This window comes from Elephantulus edwardii, unplaced genomic scaffold, assembly GCF_000299155.1.
Source record: "Elephantulus edwardii isolate Elephantulus edwardi_28Jun2011 unplaced genomic scaffold, EleEdw1.0 scaffold00065, whole genome shotgun sequence".
NCBI classification, from domain to species: domain Eukaryota; kingdom Metazoa; phylum Chordata; class Mammalia; order Macroscelidea; family Macroscelididae; genus Elephantulus; species Elephantulus edwardii.
The window spans coordinates 382,041-393,206 of NW_006399815.1; the positions used below are offsets into that span (position 1 = coordinate 382,041).

The following is an 11,166-nucleotide window of genomic DNA, read 5'->3' on the forward strand; positions in this document are numbered from 1 at the left end:
ACCCGAAATGAACAATCTGAAGAAGATAAAATTGATGAATAGGACTTTCTAAAGATTAAATCTCTAATGAAAATATGTTTTTCAACAGGGTGAAATGAAAGCCTATTGACTGGGAACAAACATTTGGCAATTGTATCTAGGACAAGGGTCTCGTAACAAAAGTTTACAGAATACTCATGGGCCTCCAGAAGAAAAAGACTGAACAATTACAAAAGGGGCAAAAGACATGGGAAGACTTTTCACAGAGGAAGATATTGAAGTGGCCAACAGACACATGAAGAAATGCTCAAAATCACTGGCAATAAGAAAGATGCAAATCAAAACCACAATAGTGAGATACCATCTCACCCCAGTAGCAGCAACAAAGTTTAGTAGGGCAGCAAGCAGTAAATGTTGGAGAGGATGGGGGGGTGGGGTGTGGAAATTCTCATGCACTGTTGCTAGGATTGTAAAATGGTGCAATCAGTCTGGAAGATAGTTTGGCGTTTCCTCAAAAAAGTTGAGCATAGAAACTCCACATGATCCAGCTATTCCCTTACAAGGAATATAGCCCGTGGAAATTAGAAGTGAGGCACAAATGGAGATTTGCACACCAGTGTTCATAGAAGCATTATTCAAGATCACAAGAATATGTAAAAAGCCCAAATGTCCAAGAACAACTGAATGGGTTGAGAAACTGTGGTACATTCCCACATACTATTCAGCACTCAGGAGTAATAATTTAAAAAAATACTATCTAACTTGAGAGAGGTTGGAAAGAGTTATGCTGAGTGAACTAATGCAGAATCATAAGGACAAATACGGCATAAGACCATTATTGTAAAAATAGAAGGATAACTAGTAAAACATATATGTGAACTCAACATGAGGAGTGCTGAGGATGGATAGGGGTGAAACCACAGGGTTACACAGTTTGGTGAGAAGAGGGAAGAGGGAGAAGTAAATTGGAAAGACCAGGGTGAAAGACAAGGTAATGATGGGCAAGGTCCAATGGTGATCAATTTTCTAAAACATAATGCATGAAGGGAAAATAGTGTGAAACACAATGTATACAAACTTTGTAAACAAAATAATAAAAAAGAAAAAAATAATGCTTATGCCAAGAATTCTTCTAAATATATTACCTATATTATCCCATTTTCCACTCCAACAAATGTAAGTGGTCTCATTTTTCAGATATGAAAAAATAAAACATCAAACAAATAAATGATAGACTCAAGATTTATATGGGGAAATAGGGATTCAGGATTCTAGAATTCAGACACCTAACCACTACTTTATATTGTCCCTGTGTCTTAATCGAATAGTTGTCCACTATCTCTTCCATAAATATTATTATTTAAGAGAACTAAATTTTTGGAGTCTCTTAATGGCATAGAAATTCACACTGATAATGAAATTACTTGCAGTGACTGATTTAAGACTCCTTTCATTGTATTGTTTCCCACTTCTGTATACTTTTCTTAAATTATTTTCTTAATTTTGTTTAAGCAAGTTCTATTGCTTACAGCAAAAAAAAAAAAATATGCTTTTTTTTTTTACATTGGTAGTAGAGAAGGCATTAAGGTAATGTAGTTTGAAGGGTATTGTAATTTGTTATTGTGCCAGAATAAAATAAAAAAGAAAGCTACTTCTCATTATATTCTCCAATGAGAAAATAGCATAGTAACATATGGAACAGAAAAATATATTCTCATATTACCGCCTTTGCCCATCTAATTTGAGAATGAACTGTTACAGAAAAATTACTGGTTTTGGCCAATTTATGGATGATAGTAAATAAAATAAATTAAGTTCAAATATCCAAATTCTAACTTCAATGAGCGGAATTAATCTTATGGTCTTCACTTTCCTAATAAAAATATATCTTGTAGCTATAAGGTTGATTCCTGTTTCCAAAACTGATATAAACAAAACTGCCATTAAAAATATATGAGTAGAAGTCTTTGTGAAGACATATCTATTAATTTCTATTAATACCTAGCAATAGAATTTTTATGTCACATTCTAAATTTATGTTTGTCTTTTTAAGAAACAACAACTCCCTGGCCAACTGACTGAAAGAGATCCATATTTATTCCCATTCCCAAAAAAGGTAACTTGATAGAGTGTGGAAATTATGAAACAGTATCATTAATGTCATCCAGAATCTTCCTCTTGTGTGCTGTCCCTCACCCTTCCAAGCACAATGTTCCTCTCCAGAAACTGATCTCTCCTGATAACATGCCCAAAGTATGTCAAAATCCTTGCCTCCATGGAGCAGCCTGGTTTCATCCTCTCTGGGTTAGACTTTTTTTTTTGACTGTTGGTTACACTTTAATACATCAGATGGGCTTTGGGGGACAGTGGGGCGCATTCAGTTCTTCTTAGCAGCCGCCTTCCTCATGGCGGCCAGGACATTGCTGAGTCCTTCTCGCTTCCTCTTGGTGCGGATGTGTGTCCTCACCCTTTTCTTGATGAAATTTTGTTATCTTAGTAGACCATGGTATATTCAATACTCTTTTCTAGCACTATGACTCAAAGGCATTGATTCTTCATCTATCATCCTTGGTCATTGTCTAATTTTCTAATGTATAGCAAGAAATTGCAAAGACCATAGCCTGGATCAGGCACACGTTTGCGCAAGACAGGAAGACCCTGGATGAGATGGATTGACTCAGTGAATGGGGCTATGGAGGTAGGTATGTGAGAGACAATTAAATTGGCTCAAGATAAAAAAGGGTTCAGAGCTGTTGTACATAGCATCACTATTACTAGCGGGTGATTCAATGAAACATAACAACAACAACAACATTAATATCACATGCGAGTAAGACCCTGCTGAAGATTATCCAAAAACATTTCTTAAGCTTTTTGTTATTTTATATTCCCATTAATAATGTATAAAGATTCTTGTGACTCTCCATCTGTTGTCCATATTAGGTAGAGAAAACTTTTTTGAATTTGTGTTTGTCTAATGTTGACATTGTTTTTGTTGTTGTTAGATGCCATCAAGTCAAGTATGACTCATAGGACCTTATGAACAACAGACCTGTGCCGTCCTCATCATCTCTGACATACTTGAGCTCGTTGCTGCAGTTGCTGTGTCAGTCCATCCCATTCCATTCCATTGTGAATCTAAATGAAAGATATATATGCATATTGTTGTTATGTGCCATCAAATCACCTGTGACTCATAGTGGCCCTATATACAATAGCTCTGAACCTTGCCTTATCGTGAGCCATTCTCACTGACTAGGATACACCTACCACCATCAAACCAGTTACTATTAAAAAGAAAAATACCCCAAATACACAAAAAACCTAAGCAAACTAAGTATGGAATGGAATTCCTTAGGAAGTTCTGGTGGCCTAGTGATAAGAAACTGTGCTGTAGTCCCAAAAATGCATCGTTTGAATCTACCAGCTACTTCGGGGGAGGAGGATGGGCAGTCTCCTTCAATGCAATTTATGGCCTCTGTGAACCTGTTGGAGGGTACACGATGTGTTGGTTCCAACTCCACGACAAACAATACATACATACACACACACCCCTAGACCTATTATCTTATTTAAATTAAAAGAAGACTGAATATTTTCATACTTGGATGAATAGCAAGGTAGTAATGTCTATTTTTACAAGTTCTATTAAAGACTGTAATGGCAGTGCTAGTCAGCATAACAGAATAAGGAAAAAGAAAAGACATACAGATTGGAATGGAAGAAGTGAATCCATCTTTATTTGTAAATTAATACAAACAATTTTAAGTAAAATTTTTAAAACTAGCTCTGGTGGCTAGGGGCAAGAAGCTGAGTTGAAATCCCAAAGGCATGCAGTTCAAGTCCACCTCCATGGAGAAAGATGCACAGTCTCCTCCCTTGTAATTAACTGCCTCTGAAACTCACAGGAGGGTCAGCTATGGGTTGGTTCTGACTCGATGGTATACAACAACAAAGTTGAAGCAATAAGTGAATTTAACATGATCCCAGCATACAAGATAATTTGTACAAACAACAAAAATTAAACAAAAAGATCCATTTTATTTCTGTTTAAAAACTCACAAAACCCTGCGGTGACTTTCAGTTGGGTTTCTGAAGCTCCAAATATTTTTTATTGTGATTTGAGTGAAAGCTTGGGGCTAATCAACAACCAACTTTTCAATTAGAAGTCCAACACATAAAAATAGCTACATAATCCATCTAACTAGACAAACAAAAGCATAAGAATTAAATACAACAGAAGAAGTGCCTATGGGAAGTAGTGAAATGAGGAGAGACCATGGATTTAAAAAGAAATAAATCAACCAAGGGTGGCTTGTCAATAAACAATAATGAGCTAAGAAGTTTAGCTCAGATGCATGAGCTAAAATTAAATGTATACATACATGAAAGGAAATTCCCAAGTTAATGAGGCCAAACCTTGGTTTCTATTTGGACTTCAAGGAATTCAAAGTGACCATCAGTCCAGTTGTTTCTCAGCTTGCAGACTCAGCTGCCTACCCAATAACTCTTTCAATCTAGATATTCTTTTATATTTTTTTAAAAAGTTTTAGTAGTAAAAAGGCAAAAGTCTTGCACACTGAGGAAATACAGAGTCAAGTTTCTGACAAAGCTCTACAGAGTTAGCTAACTACAAAAGTTGATAAAGGCAAGAATCCCAAGTAAAGGAGTTGTTGTTGTTGTTGTTGTTAGGTGCCCACAAGTGGACTGTCATTCACAGCAACACAATGAACAGCAGAGTAGAACCTTGCCCTGTCCTGTGCAATCTAGTTATTCTTATGAATAGGTTAGGTCTGGAACTCTTTAATAATGTACTTGGGGAAAATATGTAGAAAACCAAACTTTGGGAAGAAACAACTGTATAATTTGACTTAAAATGGCCCAACTTGCTCAAGCATGTGTATGTTTAAAATCAGAAATTCCAAGAATTGTGTTTCTCTTTACTTTTCTTTGGATTCAGAACAGCACATGATTCTGAGAGTCTGTAATGTGGTCTTGAAATTTGTAGCTGCAAGACCACTGGAATAGGACTAATATATTTCTTTTCATTTACTGCTAGCACATATAGACAAAAGAAGCCTCTTTAGAAGAAAACTGCATGGCTCTATTACTACTGCTCAAAGGCTTTCTGTTATATTTGATTAACAGGACAGAGAATATCTTCAGCCTCCTCCATAAACAGTAAGCAATCTCTGACTCCCTTGGGTTCTTACCTGTGCTCCTCTCCCAGGGATACCTTGGCAAAGAGATGACCAAAGAGAATTGGACTAGAGAAATATAAGACTTCTGCAAACTGACCAGGAGCTTTTCTCAAGACTGATGTAGGTAACCGCAGAAAAATGGCAAGGCAGGAAAAGTTCAAATGCAAAAAATTCCAGCTATTTAAGCTTTTCCAGAAATCCCTACCCAGTGCCTAATCCTAGAAACTCTCAGAAAATGAAATGGACTTTGCCCAAGGCCTAGCTAGTGTTTTCTGATTCCACTTGCTGACTGTGAAGTCAGTAAGCAATTGGCTCAGACCCCAATGAGGAATTAGATTCAGAATTGTCCTGCTCAACCATATGGTTAAAAATGGGATAGGCATTCCTGGTTTGTAAAACATAGAAGAACCCTGTTCTTATTAGACCTATACACAGTACTGAGAAAGAAACTTAAATCAAGCATAGGGGAAAATATTTTACCTAAAGTAAACTAGTAGACCATGTTTTGTCATTGTTGTTTACTGGGTGAAGAATGGCACAAGATATTTGAATACATACACATCTGTTGAGTATCTGTTCATTTCTCTTTTCCTCTTTTTATGACCCAGTCCTTGACAGAAAAGCAGGTCCTCTTTAGGCAGATAAGAGTTGCAAGGAGGTCATCCAAATGGAGGAATGGTGAATCATTCCTTCAAATGTGATTTGTGGCAGGAAACCAAGAGGCCTCCTCATTCTCTCTAGCTTGAGTCTCATGACAAGAATTCTAGTAACTTACGGCTTCAGGGAAAGCAAGAGATCTTGTCATTTTACCTCTGCTTACAAATAAGACATACATACTGTCAGTCTGTTATTGTTATTACTGTTAGGTGCCCTCGATCCTATGAACAACAGATCCAAAAACCTCATGCATCCTCATCATCTTTGACACACTTGAGTCCACTGTTGCACTCATGCTGTCAATCCACCTCATAGGAAGTGTCAGAGGTCCTCATGTGCTATGATTGTCAGGAATGGGAATTAAAAATGAGTTTTGCATTGTTTTGTCTTTATATCTTGAAATCTTAGTGCTAGAAGGTAATAGCAGATGTTTTAACTCTATTTCTACTTTCTCTTGTTGATTTCTTCCATCCAAATTCCTCTTTCCCTTCAGAACCATGTCTTCATTGCTCCTCACTCTGTAATTCCTCCTGATAATACTAGTCTATTAACTCTCCTCCCTAACAACTGTGTATATGCTGCTGTTGTTATTGAGTATCACTGAGTCAGAACTGACCTCTAGCTGACCCTCTGGCATGTTTTCAGAGGCAATTAATCACCTGGGAGGAGGAAACTGCCCACCCTTCTAACATGGAGCAGCTGGTGGATTCGAATGTGTACATTCAGGATTGCAGAGCAAGTTCTTACCACTAGGCCATCAGAACTACCTATTTGAGCCTCCACAAAAAGTGATCCTCTTAAAAGGAGGAACATGACTCAAATGTGATAAACCTCCTCATTAGTGGCACTCTCTTACTTCCTTATTTAAGAAATATTCTTAAATCTAAGCTCATTTCCTTTGAGTGCACCATAAAAGAAGAAAGGAGAGGAATGTCATTTTTTTTAAAAAAAAAAACAACTACATACAGTTAAAGCTAGGGAGTTGATGGGAGTTTGGGGGAAATCATAGAAAAGGGTGTCTTGAAGGCCAGTTCTAATCAAACCAAAAAGTTAAATGTTTTGGTTTTTTGGCCAATATATGTATGTTTCCTTGTTGCTCTATTAGTCTCACTCACTCATAGCCATTGAGTTGAAACTTACACCTGATCCTCCAGCAGTTTTTTCAGAGGCTGTAAATCACACAGGAAGAGAAAGTCCATCTTTCTCCTGAGGAGCTGTTTGTGAATTAAGCCATCAGCTTTGGGCTGACATCATAGTTCTTTATCCATTAGGCCACCATAATTCCCATGTCTTGTGATTATCATAACAACTTCATATTCTTCATCATTGGTATTTAGTTTGCATTCCAGACACTGAGACATTTAAGTTATTTGCAATTTGTTTGACCATGTAATGGTTCAGTGTAGTCATTCTGCATGTCACATTTTTCTTCATAGTAGAAATCTAAGGACTTCGAGAATCGACATGTCCAAGTGTGTGGCTTACAAAGCCATCAGTAATGTTTATATGTCACCTTAACTAGAGTTTTCTTAAGATTATTATTGCAAATATATTTGGAAATTGAAAAAAATCACAAAATTGAGTCCATGTTTTTATTTTACCTTTTTAAAATTTTATTATTATTAATTTCAGTGAACATCTACAGAGATTTTGAAATTCCATTCATTCATTGTTGCCCTTTTCTCCCCACCCCATATTTTACCTTTTTATTGTTGTAAAAAAGTATGTAATAACACAGTTTTGCCAAGTTAACATTTTCACATGTAAAATTTCATTCCTTTAATTGCATGAATCGTGTTATATAACCATCACCAGTGTAGGAAATGGGGAGTCACTCTTTGAAGAGTGTTTAATTTTTAATGAATTAAGTTGAACATTTTTCCAAATACTAATTTTTCTCCTTAGTTTCCTTTGTCATGGCTTTTCTATTCATACCAGCAGCATCAGCCTTTAAAGAAAAAGTAAAATAGACAGAAAAAGAGAGACAATAGTTGTGGAGACTAGTTCTGAGATAAAGCAGGAAAAGCTGTTGCAGTAATTCTGTTCAGGGTCCCAGTGAAAATTGTGGATCGAGTTAAAAGCCATGGCTCAGACATTTTCCTAAGCAACAAAGGCAATAATAAAGGAGGAAGGAAATGAAATATTGATTAAGCACTCAATCATCACACTATCAAGCTAAAACAAAAGCAGAGTAAGATTAAAGGGATTTGTCCAAGGTCTCTAAGCTAAGCAGGTTAGTGTCAGAGTTGACTCACGAGATTAGTTTTCAAACATCAAAAATAATATTTAAAGTTCATATCAACCATGTGAAATAGATGAAACTTTTCCTCATTTTAAAGAAGTGGAAATTGACCTTTAGAAAGATTAAGTATCTTGTTCAATCTCCCATAGCTTTCAAGTCCAATGTCTTTTTTCAAATTTAAGTACATAGTATAACAATGCTTCTCTCTCTCTCTCTCTCTCTCAGAATAGTTTAGATTTCATAATATTGTCTACCTGTTGAGGGTTCCTATCATAGAAAGAATGCTGGACTGGGCAGAACATGCAGTTTAATTCTTGATTATTCCACTGTTCAGCTGTCTGGTAAGTAGAAAGTCATTTAATCTCTTTCGGTCACCATCTTCTCATTCTGGGATGCTGTGAATGTATCAGCTCAGGTCCATGAAGAAAGCTGTCCTGAAAAATTCCAATCCATTGCCACAAATAATTTTCCAGCTTTGTTAGTACTAGGCTGGGGAGATGAAGGTACTCTGAAGGCATCCTTTAATGTTTGGAAGGTTCCTTCTAACCTCCAGCAGTATTTAAGAGACCTTTTTTATTTCTTATGGGGAGCTACTTTAAAGGCCTGTGTCAACTCATGAGCTGCTCTGCAGGCTGCAGAGGTGGTATTCTGCTTCTGTAAAGATTACAGCCCTGGTAATCCTATGTGCACAGTTCTAGTCTGTCCTATAGTGTTGCCACGAGCAGCAATCAACTGGACAGCAAGGAGTTTTGTTTCATTTGTTTGTTTCTTTATTAAAGAATGTCTTGAATAAAGTGATGAGTTCTATAGTTCTTGAGACCAAAATGTGAATACAGAAAAGGCTTGCAACTAAATGTCTCTGTGGTCCAAAATAATCTCATGCAAAACATTCTGTTACCCTGCCCTCATGAATACACTCCTAATGTTCAAAGTATATAATCTGATTCAGATTCCAGAAACGTTTGTGTGCTCACTGGCAGAAATCAGGACAACTATAGAGGACAGAAACTCTGAGAGTCACAACTGAAATGACTCAAACTGGTTTTCCTTTCTAATTGTAATGGGGAAGTGGTAGTACTGGTTGTTAAGCTTTGGGATATGGGAATGCTCTGACAGTATGACTTAGATTGCTGACTCACTGCATGTGGTAGCACTGATTTCTTTCTAGGCATAGAATTTATAAACAACTATGAGCAATCTCACCATCTTCACTGAGTTCATCCTCCTTGGACTACCTGCTGACCCCCACACCCAGGCTCTGCTCTTTGTGCTCTTCCTGGTGATGTACCTCCTGACCTTGTTGGGAAATCTGGTAATGATCCTTGTGATCCGAGTGGATTCTCACCTCCACACCCCCATGTACTTCTTCCTTGGGCATCTATCCTTCCTGGACATGTGCTTCTCCTCAGTTACCATGCCCAAAATGCTGCACAACTTCCTATCTCAGGAGAAAAGCATCTCAGTGTGGGGCTGCATAACCCAGAGTTTCTTTTTCCTTCTTTCTGGGTGTTCAGAAGCCAGCCTTCTCTCCGCTATGGCCTATGACCGCTATGCTGCCATTTGCCATCCTCTGCTCTACACTGTGGTCATGAACAGGCCTCTCTGCACTGTGATGGTCAGCACATCATGGCTGGTAGGGTTTCTGAACTCACTAGTGAATAATCTTTTTATCTGTAAATTACATTTTTGTGGGTCTAACATCATTTCCCACTTCAGCTGTGAGCTACCTTCACTGTTCCCACTGTCCTGTACTGATCCCATTGCCAACAAGTTGCTTCTGTCTGGGTCTAGTGCATTTCTAGGGCTGTTGACACTTCCTCTGATCCTCTTCTCCTACTCTAGAATAATTTCTGCCATCCTGAGCATTAGCTCTTCTAGAGGCCAAGGCAAAGCCTTCTCCACTTGCTCCTCCCATCTCATCGTGGTACTCCTCTTCTACGGGACAGCTCTATTCAGGTACATTAGCCCCCCCTCAGGTTCGTTGTTTGAGCAAGTGGTCTCCATTCAGTACAGTGTGATCACATCCTTGCTGAATCCCCTCATTTACAGTCTCAAGAACCAAGAGGTGAAGATGGCTCTGCAGAAGATGCTTAAGCAGAAAATGTTTTCCTCTGCAAAGGGGATTTCTCTGTGGTACTCAGTCAGAGAATGGGGAGAAGGGATCTTCAGGAACAGAAATACTTTCTAAGGGAAAAAAGATATTTTAGGTCAGAAATGCTAAAAGTGGCATCCCCAGACAACAGCAGCATTACCTATGAACTTACTGAAAAAACAATTTCTCTAGCCCATCACACAGTTACTGAATGAGAAATACTGGGGGCAGAGTCCAGCAAGCTGGGTGCTTGGAGGCAAGGATTCTGAAGCTCCATCTGACATACTCTGGACATGTTGCAAGGCGGGATCAGTCCTTGGAGAGGGACATCATGCTTGGGAGGGTGGAGAGACAGCAAAGGAGAGGAAGACCCTCGATGAGATGGATTGATTCAGTCACAGGGGTAATGGGGACGGGCATGTTGGAGACAATAAGATTGGCACAGGATAGAGCAGAGTTTAGGGATGTTGTACAGCTATGAGTCGCAGGCAACTCAACGTCACATAACAACAACAATCTGCCCTAACATTCTTTCCACCTAGTTCTGCATCTTTTATCCAATCCTAACCATAACAGTTCTAATATCATACACTGAAAAGATTTTCCTCCCTCCATTAAATTATATTAGTGCCTTTTTTTTTAAAATTAATGACAGATTTGTAGGTCCCAGTCTGTGGCTTGATTGCTTGATAATATAAGCTTGAAACCCTCCATATTCTCCTTTTTCAAAATTGTTTTGGATCTTGCTTTTCTACATATGCTTGTGAATCTCAAGGGGAAAAGATCAAAAGATGACCCTTGGAAAAGAATATCTGGCAGATTGAACAAAAAGGAAAGAAAATACAAACATGGACATTCAGAATAAAAAGGGGGTCATAACGATAAGTGTCAGAAAATATTTTTAAAGTTATAATGGTAATTTCTTTGCTGAATTTTGCTGCTGGTAAATATGAGTGGCTGACCTAATTCAAAGATGTGTGTATATACTGGTATGA

General features: G+C 37.9%; 1 protein-coding gene across 1 annotated transcript; it reads left to right on the plus strand.

Moving 5' to 3' along the window:
- The first annotated feature begins 9,268 nt into the window (after positions 1–9,268).
- On the plus strand, positions 9,269–10,267 carry LOC102847319 (olfactory receptor 8S1-like). Its single transcript, XM_006888220.1, has one exon. The coding sequence runs from the start codon at positions 9,269–9,271 to the stop codon at positions 10,265–10,267; it is 999 nt and encodes a 332-aa protein (XP_006888282.1).
- The last annotated feature ends 899 nt before the right edge of the window (positions 10,268–11,166 follow it).

Bases quoted from the DNA above. Each gene is read 5' to 3' on its own strand.
- LOC102847319 (XM_006888220.1), top strand. From the start codon at position 9,269: ATGAGCAATCTCACCATCTTCACTGAGTTCATCCTCCTTGGACTACCT.